This window comes from Rhinatrema bivittatum, chromosome 8 (genome assembly GCF_901001135.1).
Source record: "Rhinatrema bivittatum chromosome 8, aRhiBiv1.1, whole genome shotgun sequence".
Lineage (NCBI taxonomy): Eukaryota > Metazoa > Chordata > Amphibia > Gymnophiona > Rhinatrematidae > Rhinatrema > Rhinatrema bivittatum.
In genome coordinates, this window is record NC_042622.1 from 212263899 (window position 1) to 212281314 (window position 17416).

The 17416-nt window shown below is 47.6% G+C and overlaps 1 protein-coding gene across 1 annotated transcript in view; it reads left to right on the forward strand.

The window, feature by feature from the left end:
* MLXIPL (MLX interacting protein like) overlaps nt 1-17416 on the forward strand; it is a 314897-nt gene that overhangs the window by 205847 nt on the left and 91634 nt on the right. Inside the window, exons 9-11 of the mRNA XM_029613542.1 lie at nt 3615-4197; nt 5790-5860; nt 6633-6831. Coding sequence (XP_029469402.1) covers nt 3615-4197; nt 5790-5860; nt 6633-6831 — 853 coding nt within the window. The remainder of the gene's footprint in view (nt 1-3614; nt 4198-5789; nt 5861-6632; nt 6832-17416) is intronic.

The window sequence follows — 17416 nt, forward strand, 5'->3', positions numbered from 1 at the left end:
GGGCTTCAGTTCAGGGGGATCCAACTTTGATGTTCACCCTGGGAAGACTGGATAATTGAGTATTTCACTATAGTTTGGCTTGGGTACAGGTCAATACTGAGGGACTGCAGGTGTCACTCTCGGATATGAAGCAGTGCCTCAAAGGTTTTGTTCTCTCTCCATCTGCTGGTAGGGATGCAAAACCCACTTGTCTGGACTGATTTTTTGGTTCTTCAGGAATGAAAATTAGCAGATGATAACCGATTTTTCTATCGTTGCTTGAAACTTAAGGCAAGCTTTGCATGGAGTTTCCAAAGATATAGATGCTTCACACAAAGATGTAGCGAGCTTAGCATGAAAAACTAAATTGACAGATAGGTGGCCCCAGCACACTTATTGTTTTCCGCAGCCCCTTAACCCCACACTGTTTCTGTGGCTAATGAAAGTTTTCCAAAGTAAAGTTAATCAAAATTGACATTCATTCTTCCATGATGCAAGAGAGATTTGGGCTGTCTACCTCAATGGCAATTTTCAAAGACATTTCTGTGGGTAGAAATGGGTTTTGGCTGTAGAAATGGGCTTTAAGATAATTACCCTCCCCGTGTATGGGTAAAGCTGCACGTGCAATGCCTCTAGAAGCATAACTTTATCCACACCCTGAAGAGCTGTTCCCAGGGCTGGGGAGGGAGTTTGCACTGATACACATTCTTTGAAAATTGATGTAAAGCTCACTGCAAGCAGTTTTAAAACATAATTGTACAAAACGTTTGACCTGAACAAACTTGTTTCTACATTTGCTAAACTGAAAATAAAATTCTAAATTGTAATGTATGTTTCTTCTAGTGCAGTGGTTCTCAACCTTTTTCCCATCGTGACACACCTGACAGACCACATTCACATGTGTGACACATTGCTCATTACAATTTACGGTGGAAATAAAAAATAAAGGTCCAGTATTATTTTTATTGTTAAGAATGACACAAGGGAAAGATACGTATTCTGTCTGAGCAGAAATTGCATAAATAGTAAACATCCCACACCAAAACAGCAACAATTTCCAGCACTTAACAGTAACCACCTTACCTAAGAAAAGGCAACACTGAAAATATTACACCAGGTCTTAAGACACCAATACATCTCCTATTAGGAAAACGGACCAAGTTAGGCTGCTATAGAGCCCTACACAAAACCTACTCGCCAGCAGAGAACCTCACCTGAATCACATGTGCCGACCCTCACCTAACAAAGAATAAAGAGTTCAAAACGCATAACTAGAAGCATGCAGACAAAAACTGAACTGGAAACTGCAACAAGCCAGAGTCTCTGTATGCAGTGCAACAAAGGAAAAAAAGAAACATCACATATCCTTATAAAACAAATCAAGAAATATAAAATCAGTAGCAGTAAAACCATACTAACAAAAAGAACAAATTATTTCAAAACAGTGGATGAATGGAATATCCAATAATTAAAAACTCATATAAAACATTTCTAGATACCAATAAAATATTTTCAAATAGTAGACACAAAGACCCAGTAATGAAAAATAATAAGGATACAAAAAATGTTTTGCTCTGCATACCTGGGAATGTTTGATATCCAGGTGCCCTGAGATTGTTTTGAATTAGCAGGAGGAGGGGTGGTTTGCTTGGAATTTTCTCCTCTCTCTCTCTCTTACACTGGCTCACAATCGCTCACATATACACATGATTTTTCTCTCTCACTTATATAGGCTCTTAATTACACATTTACACACATGCTGTCTATCTTTTCAGGCTTACACACACAGACTTTCAATCACACACATACATGCTGTCCTTTTCTCTCACACACAGACTCTCATTCACATGCTTACAAACATGCTCTCTCTCTTTCTCTCATTTACACACAAGCTCTCAATCACATACTCACATGCTCACTCACCTAAACCAGCTCTCAATCACACACAGACACACATGCTGTCTTTCTCTCACTTTCACACATGCTCTCAATCACATACTCACATGCTCCCTCATCTAAACCAGCTCTCAGTCACACACAGACACACATGCTCTCTCTTTCTCTCATTTACACACAGGCTCTCAATCACATACTCACATGGTCTCTCACCTAAACCAGCTCTCAATCACACACAGACACACATGCTATCTTTCTCTCACTTTCACACATGCTCTCAATCACATACTCACATGCTCCCTCACCTAAATCAGCTCTCAGTCACACACAGACACACATGCTCTCTCTCTTTCTCTCATTTACACACACGCTCTTAATCACATACTCACATGTTCCCTCACCTAAACCAGCTCTCAATCTCACACATACTCTCTTTCACATGTTCAGGCTCTCAATCATTCATATACATGCTATCTCACTCACACACACAGGATCTCAAACACACATGCTTGCTCATTCACTTACTCTCCCCCTCCCCCAAACTAACGGCAGCAGCAGCCCCCGCCACTTCTAACCCTAAAGGCAACAGCAACCTACTTCATTTTCAGCCCTCGCGGAGCAAGAAGTCCCATCGGCCGCGGGGGTTGACGACATTCTTCATTTTTCTCCGAGCTGCGCAGCTCATTCCTCAGCCTGAGGAATGAGCTTTCTTCAGGCCGATGCTGCCTGCACTAGCATGGTCTCTTCTTCCCGCGCACGCACCCGCTGCTCACCACTTCCTCTTCCAGGCCGCAGGAGGGGGGGTGGGGGGCGGGAAGAAGAGAGCATGCCGGTGCCGCTGACTCCTGCTCTCCTGCTGCGTTCCGCCCGGGCTTTCAGCGTTTTAAGCCTGGGTTGAGGACCTATCTTGCTCGGGTAGGGGGAGTAGCTGGGTCAGCATGGGACTGAGAAGTGTGGCGACACACCTGCGTGTGCTTGGCGACACACCGGTGTGTCGCGACACACCGGTTGAGAAGCACTGTTCTAGTGCATAACCTGTGAAACTTCTTGAACAAATTGAATAATGAGAATGTGCAATTCTCTGTCCATTAACCAAGAAATTACAAGGCAGTGTCTGAGCCCTCCTGCATTCACCTTTGCTATATCGTAACCTTATGTTGATAGGATTTTAGGACATTGAGTCAGGGTGTGAGAGAGTCTATAGGAAACTCCCTCAGACTACCTTAAGAGACCGAACATAGCTCGGTCTCGCCCAGTCCTCCTTAAGATCCAGACCCACAGGGAATCCTGGGTGAAGGGAGGAGCCCTTCATCAGAGTGAAAGGGCCTAGAAGGGTTAAGCAGGATCTGGGGAGCAGGCAGAGACCCACTGTATGTCAAGATCTATTAATGGTTAAGGACTGTATGTTACCTGAAGTTAAGGTGAGCTGCACCTAAGGAAAAGCCAGAATCTGCCTCCTTATTTCTCTGGCTGTTTCCAAGCTGCTATCGCCCAAGTTACTGGGTATGAAAAATATAATGAGTTATCTTTCCCTCCCCCTTCACTCTCAACCTCCTCTGTGTTTCCTTCCTTCACACGTTTCCTCATGCCCTTTTTTTCACTCTCTCCTGTCTCCACTGTCGTCTTCTTTTACTCCTTCTCTAACCTATGGTTTTTTTCCTCCATCTCACATTCTTTCATTTTCCTCTTTCACTGCCTCGACTATCATTTTCTTGATTTATTCTGTATTTTTATTTCAGGCCAGCAGCAGTTGCTCACCCAGGCTAGACTCAGATGGCCCATCCAGTTCATTCCTGGGCACCGATTTCTCAGGCCCCGTGCTACCACTGGACTCCGCCGCCTGCACCCAGGAGAGCCTGTGCATTGATGCCAAAGAGAAATCTCTCCTGCGTTACGGCTGTCCCAGCGAGTGCTTCGGTATGGGTGCCTTTGATTCATCATCCTACCCTCCTGGCATGGGGCCGCTTCCCAGCGTCACCATGAGCAGCCAGACCTCCGTTTACCCGGTGCCCAGATACCCCAGCACAGCCGCCGCACCTTCAGTCATTGCCCATGCTGCAACATCACCCTCTACGCCATGCTATACCCAGCATCCTGCAGGACTAGCCTACAGCATGGACTTCCTGGCAATGGGCTATCCTGCTCCACCTAGTGCTCAGCATCCACCCACCATGCAGCAAAACTGCACCAAGTTTGCTGTACCCAAGGTGCAGTCTCTTTCATCTGGCTGCAGGCCACGGACAAAGCCAGGCACTAGCAAGTCTAAGAGGTCAAGGGACATGCCAGCAGTCAGTGCCAGCCTCCCCCAGCTCCTGATGAATGGTAAGGCACGCGTCTTTCTAGTTCTTTCTTGAATGTGTTGGAAGTTTCTTGTTACCTAACCACTCCCACTGTTATGGGGCTGAGTGAATCCTGGTGTTGCTGGGCTGTTTATTATCGCAAAACCTGTGTCGGCACACTGGTGTACCCAAAATGTGTAATGGGAGTATTGCTTAAAAGGTATGTGGTACCCTGCACAGTTATGCTCATCCTCTCTCCAGACAATGGAAATGAGATTCTAGAAGAGGGGGGTTTATGAGATAAAGGCGAAAGGAGCTAAAATCAGGAGTAATCTAAGGAAATATTTATGGAGCGAGCAGGGTCACATGCAATGGCTTCTCAGTGGAGGCGTTGGAGACAGGGGAACAGTGCTGGAGTTCAAGAAAGCATGGGACAAGAACAGAAAATCTCTGAGAGAATGGAGGGGATTGTAAAGCTGAGCAGAAGAGATGGATGACCCTACCTAATCCCTCTTTTATCGTCATATCTAACTCAGTCTTCCTAGCTCCAAGAATGTATAACCATCCTTTCTGAAGTCATTCTTTCCTTTCATTTCTCTCTTCGCCCAGCTCCATATGCCTTGTTATTTGTAACTGCTTTTCTCCGCACTTTAGTTAAAGTTTGACGTTATTATGCACCCCTGTTCAGATGTAAACCAGCATGATGTGATTGTATCACGAATGCCGGTATATAAAAAACCTAAATAATAAATAAATAAAAATAATGACCCATTTGGTTTTTACCTATCTTCATGTTCTATGTTTCTATGCCTGTATCCTAAGTTTCCTATGGTTTCTATCATTCCTACCCTAGAATGCTAAGTGCAGAAAGGCCCCCCCTCCATATCTCTCTATAGCTCTCGTCTCACTGTCGGGTAATATAGCTCTTGTTTGTCCGAAATAGGAAATGATTTGCATTGTGACATGAAGGAGGTTGGGTGTTTATAGGAAATGCGGAGATGTGTTGTGAGATTCCTGACGAGGTCCTGAGATTATCCCTAGTAACAGATGCCAGTTGGTTTATTTGGAGCCATGAAGTAAGGATGCATATTCGGCTTCCGGCAGGGCTTTCAACACCGGTAATCCCACTCCTTCCCCTTTGAGCTCTGGTCACACCCCCGTGCTACCTATTATTCAGAGCATGACCTTCTTATTGCATAATATATATGCATGGGATTGGTTGCAAGCACTGGTCATTCTGTGTTCTCCTGCTCTGATTCGCTGCGTGCACTGATCATATACTGGTCACTCATGACACCAGGTGCTGGGGAGGTGAGGGTCAGTTTCAGCCAGTTTTGACAAGGTCTTCTTTTCTACAAAACACTTTGCTTTGGTTTTTTTTGGTCTATATTTAAGGACTGCTACAAGAACATTTCCATTTAAATGCAATAGATTTTTGAGCAGTTAATCAGGCAGCAGAGACCGATCCAACTTCTTATCTTCTCCACTCCACGTAGCACTAATAATTATACAAACAGAGATTTATGAATATGATTTCATCCAGCCAATGTGCAGACTCTGTGACATTAAACATAGCACTTAATATCTGTGCCGTATCCCCTTGTTTAATGACTTTTCACCTGCCCTTTCATGCAGCTAAGCCGGAGCCAGAGATGGATTCTCCTACTCACAGTAATGCCATTATTCCAGGATTGCCAGAGTCGCCGGTAAGTGCTATCTAACATTGTGACAGGGCAAGAAAAGAAGAATATCATAGAATTAGCACCGAAGCAGCAGATTGAGGTATGTTGGTGAAGCTGTATGAGAGTCTTGGCAGGGGATGCTGCAAGGCAGGATTGGGTTGCATTGGCAGAGCTGTTTTTGTGTCTGGAGTTTTGATATTGGAACAGCCGGGAGGGCTGCAAGGCAGGAACGAGGTGCACTGGCAGAGGGGTGTGTGTGTGTGTGTGTGGTCTCAGTGCTGGAATAACAGGGGGTGCTGCAGAGCAGAATTGGGGAACATCGGCAGAGATATGGGTGGCTCTTCATACTAGAATAGCAAGGGGTGCTGCAGGTGAGGCTTGAACTGTATTGGTAGAGTTTATATGTCTGGGTTGGGGGCGCGTTTCGAGCAGGAGGTGCTGCAGCACAGGACTAAAGTGCTTTGTCAGAGTTTAGTGTAGGTCTAAGTAATGGAATAGCAGGGGGTACTTCAGGTGAGAACTGCAGTGCATTGGGAGAGTTTGTGTATGTGGGAAGGTTCAGTGCTGGAGGGCAGGACTGAGGAGCAGTGGCAGAACTCTGGGTGTGGGTCTCAGTACTGGACTCTGTAATCTTTCTGATCAGATGGACCCTTAAATGATCATGCCCTTGTACTGATTCCTTTTTTTGGCTCCAGGGGTTTCTGCACAGTATAGAATTAGGTTAAAGTGAGGTTAATCTGCTGCAAAGAATCTCTGAGCAGTTCCTTTATTCATGATGTGCTTTGTCATTTGACAGAAAGGTGGAATTTCTGATTTCCCGTCAAGCTTCCTGCCCAGAATGCCTCAACAGGTGCTGCTGACCCCGCTGCTGTCTCCAGGATCCAGCCCCTCCCATTCCGTTCCCTTCCCTCTGGCGGGGGCTTCCGCTGCCCCATCTCAGCCCGATTCCCTGCTGGTCCCCAAGACGGAGCGGCTCTCCCCGTCTTCAGCCTGCGGTGAGCACCCGACGTTCCTCCTCCTCCTCCTGCTGCGATGTACACAGTGCTGACGCCACGGGGCAGTCCCACAGTTAGGAAGTCCGTAGATCACCAAACTTTCACCAACCATGCTACAAGCGCCGTCGGTAGTTTTAACCTACGGGATTTGTACCGAGCTTTGATTATTGCCCAATGAAAAGTTACCCTTGGAAATGTATTTTTCTACTTTATTTATTTCAGTAGTTAGCTCCTGCTTTCTCCGCTGTTAGTTTTTTGATCTGACACAACATGCTTAGGTTTGAATAAGCAAACCTGCGCCCGTTCTTCCTTCCTCCAGAGTCGGGGGATTAAAGTGTGTGCTTTGTTGAACAGCGCGCATGCTTTTACCCACAGACGGGTTGGCCAAACTTCAAAGCACCCATTTCCACAGGTAAAATACGGGAAGGGTTTAATGCACAGAAAGGGCTTTGAACGTTACATAAGAGCATAAGAAAATGCCATACTGGGTCAGACCAAGGGTCCATCAAGCCCAGCATCCTGTTTCCAACAGTGGCCAATCCAGGCCACAAGAACCTGGCAAGTACCCAAAAACTAAGTCTATTCCATGTAACCATTGCTAATGGCAGTGGCTATTCTCTACGTGAACGTTGGCCTCATAGCGTACAAATGTCGTTTTAAATAAAGGTTTAAGCGAGAGATGGCAAAGATCCCTACCTTCACGTTAATTCCGTCACCAGAAAGATTCCAGACACAAATGCCAAAAAAAAATAAATCCTTGCATTACTATTCAGCGTGCGCTTTGACAGGGTCAGGGCTGCAGAACAACTCCGACCTGCAACGTGTAAGGTCACGGCAGAGTGCGCTGTTAGCAACTTCCGGAGCGGGTGCCCGTTTCTTCTGTGTCTTGACCACCTTGAATCGTAACATTTCACTTTCATGTCTCTGGTGCTGGTCCGCTTCTTCGGTGGTTTACATCGCATCTTTACTGAGTCCAGCGAGTTTCTGCTTGGTGCCCTCTAACCAGTGGGGGGCGCCACAGGATTCTTCTTCATAGGTGCTCCTCTTTAATCTGTATTTTAACTTGGCGATAGAATCTGCACCGACGACGTCCAGTTTTTTTTTTTTATTCCTGTTACTTCCTCAGTATCGACCACTTTATCTCAAGTTTCATCATGTTCAACAGTGATCAAAAAACAAAACTGGATGGATACTAATAAACTTGCTTTAAATTGGCCAAGAACAGAAATGATGCATCTTAGCAGATGAAATGCTGGAGGATTTTTCTGTACCCAAGGAATCTAGGTGTGTAATTTTATCCCAAAGTCTCTCTCTTCAACCCCAAGTAATGGCAATAATGAAGCAATTATTTTTTCAGATCTGCTTCTTGCGTAATTTAAAGTTTTGGGTTATTTTTTTGGACCTCTCAGACTTCCGTACCATCTGACAAGTGGTGGCTCTGACCAGCCTTGATTATTGTAATTCAGTTTATATTGCATTGCCTAAATCATCTCTGAGACCGCTGCAAGTGCCTCTGTGACCCACGTCTTAAGCAGGACCCTCTGTAATGTAACACATTACCCCAATTCTGAGGGCACTGCATTGGCTCCCTGCTCTGCAGAGAATTAAATTTAAGGTTTTACTTTTACTACATAGAGCCCATATCTCACACCCTTACATCTCAAGGTTGTAACTTAACTGTTTGTTTTTTTCCTCCAAAACCTTTTCATCTTGGTGAGACATTTGAATGGTTCCTCTTCATCGCTGGGCCAGAAATGTGGCCCTCGTTCCCGGAGGATGTGTGGAAGGTTTTCAACTTCTTCTTGACGGAACAGCGATCGGATTCCTTCCCTACGTCCTGGCTTAAAGCTGTATGTATTAAAAGTAAAACCTTAAATTAAATTCTCTGCAGAGCAGGGAGCCAATGCAGTGCCCTCAGAATTGGTGTGTATATGTGTGTATATATATATATATATATATATGATTTAATTAGCCGACTCTTTGTTTTTCCCCAGACTTGAGCTGGCTTTTTACAATCTGTGAATCAGTTTAGGTACCTTACTGATTTGTTTCGGTAGTTTGTCCCTCCCCTAGCACCTTTTGGATAGGGCGAGTAACGCATTTTGTTAACTCAGTTCCTCTTTCCTATTTATTTAAGTCTTCTGCTAAGCACTCGCTGCAGAGGAAGAGGCAGAGTACCTGCCTCTTGGGGGGAGAGCACACCTGTCCATCTCTGCTCCTGTCTGGGGACTGCAGCAAAGGGGAGGGAGGGGCGCTGTCAAAGCCAGGAGACTGGGGGGGGGGGGGGGAAGGGGAGACAGCCCAGGAGCGACTTGGGCTGTCTGTGTTTTTGGCATTCAATGTTGTGGTGCTATGTGGCTGCGTTGGAGCTTTCTTATTGGGATGCTTGGAGAGCAGACATCAGTTGCTTAAGGCTGCCTACCTTTTGTGGAAAGCTGCATTAAGGATTTCTCTGGGGTCAGGTAGGAGCTGACCTTTGCCCATATACCTGCATGTAGTAGTCAGCTGTTCCCAGCTCTAGAGCTGATGTAATCTGGGCTGTCTTTGGCTTCAGGTCAGGCTGAATTGGGGCCGCTATCAGCATGGAGCAATCCAGTCAATCCACAAACCCGACACAACCAGTTTTCTCTGCGGACAAGCAAGACATAAATCAGCCACTCAACCGGTTTCCTTCCCCCGATGTGTGCTCCTTGACAATAAGTGGAAGTCAGGCTCTGACTCAGCTGGGGGTCTATGTGTGAGTCTGTGGTTGGTTTCCCTTCTTATTCACCTTTTAAAGAACAGGGTGGACACAGCTTTCCCCAGCTTTTATTTATGGAGATGGTTATAGCAGATCAGATGGATCTAATATATACCCACCTCCATACTTCCCCCAAAACAGACCGCATCCTTTCTTACACACACACAACTCCCAAACACACAGCCTCCTCTGTCATGTACATACACACACTCCCAAACACACAGCTTCCTTTCTTATACACACACTCCCAAACATACAGCCTCCTCTGTCATACACACACAGCCTCCTCTGTTATGTACATACACACACTCCCAAACACACAGCTTCCTTTCTTATACACACACTCCCAAACATACAGCCTCCTCTGTCATACACACACAGCCTCCTCTGTTATGTACATACACACACTCCCAAACACACAGCTTCCTTTCTTACACACACACACTCCCAAACATACAGCCTCCTCTGTCATACACACACAGCCTCCTCTGTTATGTACAAACACACACTCCCAAACACACAGCTTCCTTTCTTATACACACACTCCCAAACATACAGCCTCCTCTGTCATACACACACAGCCTCCTCTGTTATGTACATACACACACTCCCAAACACACAGCTTCCTTTCTTACACACACACACTCCCAAACATACAGCCTCCTCTGTCATACACACACAGCCTCCTCTGTTATGTACATACACACACTCCCAAACACACAGCTTCCTTTCTTATACACACACTCCCAAACATACAGCCTCCTCTGTCATACACACACAGCCTCCTCTGTTATGTACATACACACACTCCCAAACACACAGCTTCCTTTCTTATACACACACACTCCCAAACATACAGCCTCCTCTGCCATACACACACAGCCTCCTCTGTTATGTACATACACACAGTCCCAAACACACAGCTTCCTTTCTTACACACACACACTCCCAAACATACAGCCTCCTCTGTCATATACACACAGCCTCCTCTGTTATGTACATACACACACTCCCAAACACACAGCTTCCTTTCTTATACACACACTCCCAAACATACAGCCTCCTCTGTCATACACACACAGCCTCCTCTGTCATGTACATACACACACTCCCAAACATACAGCCTCCTCTGTCATACACATACACACGCTCCCAAACATACAGCCTCCTCTGTCATACACACACAGGCTCCTCTGTCATGTACATACACACGCTCCCAAACATAGAGCCTCCTCTGTCATACACACACAGCCTCCTCTGTCATGTACATACACACACTCCCAAACATACAGCCTCTTCTGTCATACACACACAGCCTCCTCTGTCATGTACATACACACGCTCCCAAACATACAGCCTCCTCTGTCATACACACACAGCCTCCTCTGTCATGTACATACACACACTCCCAAACATACAGCCTCCTCTGTCATACACACACAGCCTCCTCTGTCATGTACATACACACACTCCCAAACATACAGCCTCCTCTGTCATACACACAGCCTCCTCTGTCATGTACATACACACACTCCCAAACACACAGCTTCCTTTCTTATACACACACTCCCAAACATACAGCCTCCTCTGTCATACACACACAGCCTCCTCTGTCATGTACATACACACACTCCCAAACACACAGCTTCCTTTCTTATACACACACTCCCAAACATACAGCCTCCTCTGTCATACACACACAGCCTCCTCTGTCATGTACATACACACACTCCCAAACACAAGCTTCCTTTCTTATACACACACTCCCAAACATACAGCCTCCTCTGTCATATACACACAGCCTCCTCTGTCATGTACATACACACACTCCCAAACACACAGCTTCCTTTCTTATACACACACTCCCAAACATACAGCCTCCTCTGTCATACACACACAGCCTCCTCTGTCATGTACATACACACACTCCCAAACATACAGCCTCCTCTGTCATACACACACAGCCTCCTCTGTCATGTACATACACACACTCCCAAACATACAGCCTCCTCTGTCATACACACACAGCCTCCTCTGTCATGTACATACACACACTCCCAAACATACAACCTCCTCTGTCATGTACATACACACACTCCCAAACATACAACCTCCTCTGTCATACACACACAGCCTCCTCTGTCATGTACACACACACACTCCCAAACACACAGCTTCCTTTCTTATACACACACTCCCAAACATACAGCCTCCTGTGTCATACACACCCAGCCTCCTCTGTCATGTACATACACACACTCCCAAACACACAGCTTCCTTTCTTATACACACACTCCCAGACATACAGCCTCCTCTGTCATACACACACAGCCTCCTCTGTCATGTACATACACACACTCCCAAACACACAGCTTCCTTTCTTATACACACACTCCCAAACATACAGCCTCCTCTGTCATACACACACAGCCTCCTCTGTTATGTACATACACACACTCCCAAACACACAGCTTCCTTTCTTATACACACACTCCCAAACATACAGCCTCCTCTGTCATACACACACAGCCTTCTCTGTCATGTACATACACACACTCCCAAACATACAGCCTCCTCTGTCATACACACACAGCCTCCTCTGTCATGTACATACACACACTTCCAAACATACAGCCTCCTCTGTCATACACACACAGCCTCCTCTGTCATGTACATACACACACTCCCAACATACAGCCTCCTCTGTCATACACACACAGCCTCCTCTGTCATGTACATACACACACTCCCAAACACACAGCTTCCTTTCTTATACACACACTCCCAAACATACAGCCTCCTCTGTCATACACACACAGCCTCCTCTGTCATGTACATACACACACTCCCAAACATACAGCCTCCTCTGTCATACACACACAGCCTCCTCTGTCATGTACATACACACACTCCCAAACATACAGCCTCCTCTGTCATACACACACAGCCTCCTCTGTCATGTACATACACACACTCCCAAACACACAGCTTCCTTTCTTATACACACACTCCCAAACATACAGCCTCCTCTGTCATACACACACAGCCTCCTCTGTCATGTACATACACACAGCTTCCTTTCTTATATAGACACATAGCCTTCTGCCTCAAACACAGGTGGTTCACACTCCCTTTCTTTAAAAACTTCCAGCCTTTCATCTGTGTCTCCCTTGTGCCACCTGTCTCCCAATATGCCCTCCCCCTCCTCTGTGCACTCCTCTCTTGCCCTCCAGTCTCTAGTCCCCTCCCTCCCTATGCTCTTGTCTTTTTCTCCCTCTCCTCCCCAGTGCCTTCCTCTTTATGTCCTGTCCTCCTGTGTCCCTGTCTCCTTTGTGCTTTTTCTGTCTCTTCCTTCCCTGCCCCGCTCTGTCTCCTCCTTCCCTCATGCTCCCGTTGTAGCTCTACTCTTTCCTGTGACCTTCCTTCTATACCCCCTCTGTTTCTCTTTCCTCCCTTGCTCCCCATGTGTCGATCTTCCTTTCCCTCCCCTTTTCTATGTGTCCCCTCTTCCTCTTCCCTTTCCCCACTCTGTGACTCTGTCTCTTTCTCCACCTTCCCCTCCTCTGTTCCTGTATCCCTCGGCTTGCTTGCTGCAGCCCTTCTCCAGGGTCCTGGCCCAGCACTCGGTGAGGGAGGGGGAAGGGACCCAGAGGGCATTGCTGCTGAGATCTATGAAGCTACTGGTAACTGAGGGTTGGGCTGTGCCCCACCTCTTCTCCTAATCACAACACAGGAAAGGAGGCAAGAGGGCGGGGTCTCAGCACAGCAGAATAAGGAGTCCCTTGTGGCTATTTGATTACCCCCAGGGCCTATTACATGGTGGAGAAGTTGACAGTGAGGAGGGGAGACTTAGAGAGAGGAGGACTCTGATGTTCACCCATAGCTCTGTGACTTAGCTCATGGTGTCAGGAACCCTGCGGGCTCCAGTTGGTCTTTGGCTCTGCACCCACACTTTCCCCCTGGGCTCTCACTGCCACTACTCCTGTGCTCTCTTGATGATCTCTCTCCTCTCATCTGCTGCTTTCCCATTCCCTCTCTTTTCCTCTCCTCTGCTGTTGCTCTCTCCTTCTCTGTTGCCTTCTCCTCCACACATCTCCTTTCTCAATCATATTCCTACTCTCCCCTCCCTCTGCGATTTTTCCCTTTCTCTCCTTGCCCTCCCTTTACTTTCCCTCCGCTACACTCCCCTCATCTCTTCTGCCTTTTCTGCTTCCCTGTACCTGTACTCTTGTGCTTTCTCTCTTTCTCTACCTTTCTCCTTCCCTCATTGCTTCCTTTTTAACTCTCCTCTTTCCTTCTCTATTTTTCTCTCTCCTTTTTCCTTTCTTCCCCTCTTCTACTTTCTCTAATGTCAGCTATGGCATCTTAAAGGGCAGCAGGCCTGGAGAGCTGCAGGAACATAAGGAAGCTATTCTGAGCACATCGTTATTTCTCCTGCCTCCCACAGCCCATTGGCTCACTCTAAGAATTTATCCCGCCTCCCACAGCCCATTGGCTCACTCTAAGGATTTCTCCTGCCTCCCACAGCCCATTGGCTCACTCTAAGGATTTCTCCTGCCTCCCACAGCCCATTGGCTCACTCTAAGGATTTCTCCTGCCTCCCACAGCCCATTGGCTCACTCTAAGGATTTCTCCTGCCTCCCACAGCCCATTGGCTCACTCTAAGGATTTCTCCCGCCTCCCACAGCCCATTGGCTCACTCTAAGGATTTCTCCTGCCTCCCACAGCCCATTGGCTCACTTTGCTAAAGAGAACCAATGAGCGGTGTGAGGTAGGAGAAAGGGCATCGTGCTCAGAAGCACCTCCTGTGCTGCTCATGGCTGCTCCAGACCTCCTGCCCCGCCTGGCACCAGCTGTTTGTTTAAAAACTGATAGCAAGTGGGCGGGGGAAGAAGGAGAGGCAGCTGCACCAGGTGGGGGCAACAAGGAAGTGGCAAATACTGGGCACAGAGAATTTCAGGGGAGATCTCCTCTTCCCGCTCTCCTTCCAGTGGCCATACCTGTGAGCAACTACTATGACTGTTGTACATGTCAGCCACTTTGCAGCTTGGTTTCTTGGTGATTCACGGCTCTAACTACTGTTCTCATCTAGCTGATGAAGACCTCTTTTGAGCCAACCTCTAGTTGGGGTCCCAAGTGCCTCAAAGGACAGCATTCTTTGGATGCCAGTAGCAGTATTAGTAGTGGAAGTCAGGGTGGGGCCTGTGAGCCAGCTCATGCTCACAGGCCATGCAGTGGCATCCCCTTGCATGAGTTTCCATGGTAACATGAAGCCTTACAAAAGGAGGAATCAGGGCCTGTGAACTTTCACTAGTTAACAAGCTCAGTGCTGACTTTCATTATTAATGCTATTCCATTTGCAAATCACCATCCGGCTCAGGACTAGCCATGAGCGGGGCGGGCTAAGTGTGTGTGAACTGGTGGAGATTGCCATTGCTCATTTCTCCTAACTCACCACTGAACCTTCCCAAGAGAAAAATGTTGCCCCCTGTCTTCAGCTTGTCCTCTTTTCCCAGTTGCCATCCACGTTTGGACCGGGGCCCAAAGGAAAATGTTGCTATTGACCCTGGCCAGGGGAATTTTTGGAGGAGGGTCTGTGTGAAGGGAGGAATCAGATGCAGGAGAGGTTGAGAGTTGGATCAAGTGGAGAGGGATTGGCTGTGGAGGGTGAAAGGGAATAACAGGGGGTTGACTGGTGGATGTAAGAGAGGAGCTGGGGGGCAGTTATACGAAAGAGTTGGGGTGGGTGAGAGAGGATCAGCTGGGGTGGTGAGAAGAGCTAGGGGATGTAAGAGGATATCAGCTGTAAGAGAGGTGGTCCTCTGGAGTTTGAAGGAGGGGTGGTTGAAGGAGGATCCACTGGAGGTGGAAGTTGAGAGGAGGGAATCAGCTGGAGTGCAAGAAGGGTTAAGAGTGGAGTGTGGCTGCACCCCCTGATAATTTCTTTTGGTCATCCTCTGGGGTCATGTGGATTTTCAAGCTCTAAAATGGGGTCATGTTGGCTAAAAATTTGGGAAGCTCTGTTTTAGAAGTTCCAGCCATCCTTTTGTGTCTTGTGATGTGAATCCTTCCCACAGGGCCTATTTATACTGCTCTCGCCAGGTTTAACTGTCTATCAGTCTATAAAAGAAAAAGCACCCGCATACAGGACGTTTCTGCCAGGTCCATATGCGAGATAGGTTAGGGATGATGATCTTTGAACAAAAGATCACTTCTTTCCTTTATCTTTTGTTCTCCAAGCATAGCCACTCAATAGAGTCCATAATTGTTGTTTTGTAATTTCTGGCCCGCTAACAACCACTTTTCAAAGGAAAACTCCCTGCTGGGGTGAAGAAGATGCAGGGATTTCAAGTGAAAATCACTGGCACCGCCTTAACCTTGTTCCTGGTGTCACAGGACTCTAGGCAGTCTTCAGCATCTACTTGCCCACAGAAATTCGTCTGAAAATAACCCTCCTAAGAGGCATTTTACCCATGGAAATGGGCTGTTTGTATATTGACCAGCACAGTGAGCAGAGGCATTCCCGGGGGGAAGGGCTAGGGCGGGAATTGCAACAACGTGTGAGTTTTTTGTGTTTTCAAAAAGTCAGGAAAAAAGTACCCGCAGATAAAGGAGATGCAAGTGACTGCAGGCCCTTTTTTTCCTTTGGCAGTTTGCAGGGTGGAGCAGAGCCGAGCCGCTGCCTAGTGGTTGGAGCAACGGTCTGCGAGCCAGGGGTTCAAATCCCGCTGCCGCTCCTTGTGACCTTGGGCAAGAAAATTCCCCCCTCCATTGCCTCAGTAACAACCTTAGATTGTGAGCCCTTTGTGGATCGGGAAATCCCTAAGGCCTGTAAACATAATCCGCTTTGAAGTACCTGAAAAAGTCAGACTATAAGTTAAAGGACTACATGAAAATAAAATAAAGTGAAAGTATGTGCATGCTTTGAAACTTCGTGCAAAGCTCCCGGGTAAACAGTACCTGCAGACTTTGCAGCTAAGCAGATCGGTATGAAAATTGTGCTATTGGGGGGGGGGGGGGGTCGTTCCAAAAGGATTTACCTGCATACTGGTGCGCTGGAGGTGGACCCTTGGCCTGGTGCAGGATTGGCACGGCCCTCTGGTCGGACCCAGAGAGCGCCTGCCACTAGGAGGCGAAGCAGACGAGGAGACAGAGGCTAGCAGGTTGAGCCCCTGGGTACCCGGACCGCCTGGACTTAGGTGGGCCTCTGGTGGTCTCCCGGAGGGGTAGCGGAGGGGTGTGCCCACCACGAGCAAGGGTGCGCGGCTGGAAGCTCTGGAGACCTCAGGGAGGCAACTGTTCAGGGAGGTTATCTGGGCGAGATAGGCAGCGCCTGCGGGTCTAGCCAAGTGGAAGCTGCGGTTAGGTTCCAAGCAGGTTGGTCTGGTAGTCACAGTAGGCCAGGAGAGAGTGTCCGAGTGAAGCAAGGGTCAGAGCCAGAGTTTCAGTCCAGGAGAAGCCAGCCAAAGCAGGGGTCAATACCAGAGTCAGTACGAGCGTAGTCAAGGCAAGCGAGGGTCAGTTCCAGGCAGCAGACACGAGAATGGTCAGGCAGGCAGTGGTCAGTTCCAGGCGGCAGGCAAGAGAAAGGTCAGGTAGGCAAGAGAATGGTCAGGCAGGCAGTGGTCAGTTCCAGGCGGTAGGCAAGAGAATGGTCAGGCAGGCAGTGGTCAGTTCCAGGCGGCAGGCAAGAGAAAGGTCAGGTAGGCAAGAGAATGGTCAGGCAGGCAGAGGTCAGTCCGAAGAGATACTACCTGAGAAGGATACAGGAACACAGGGAGCCACTGGGAATGGAGAGATGCTGGAACAAGGAGACACTGGAACAGGATGAGGCAAACTAGCACA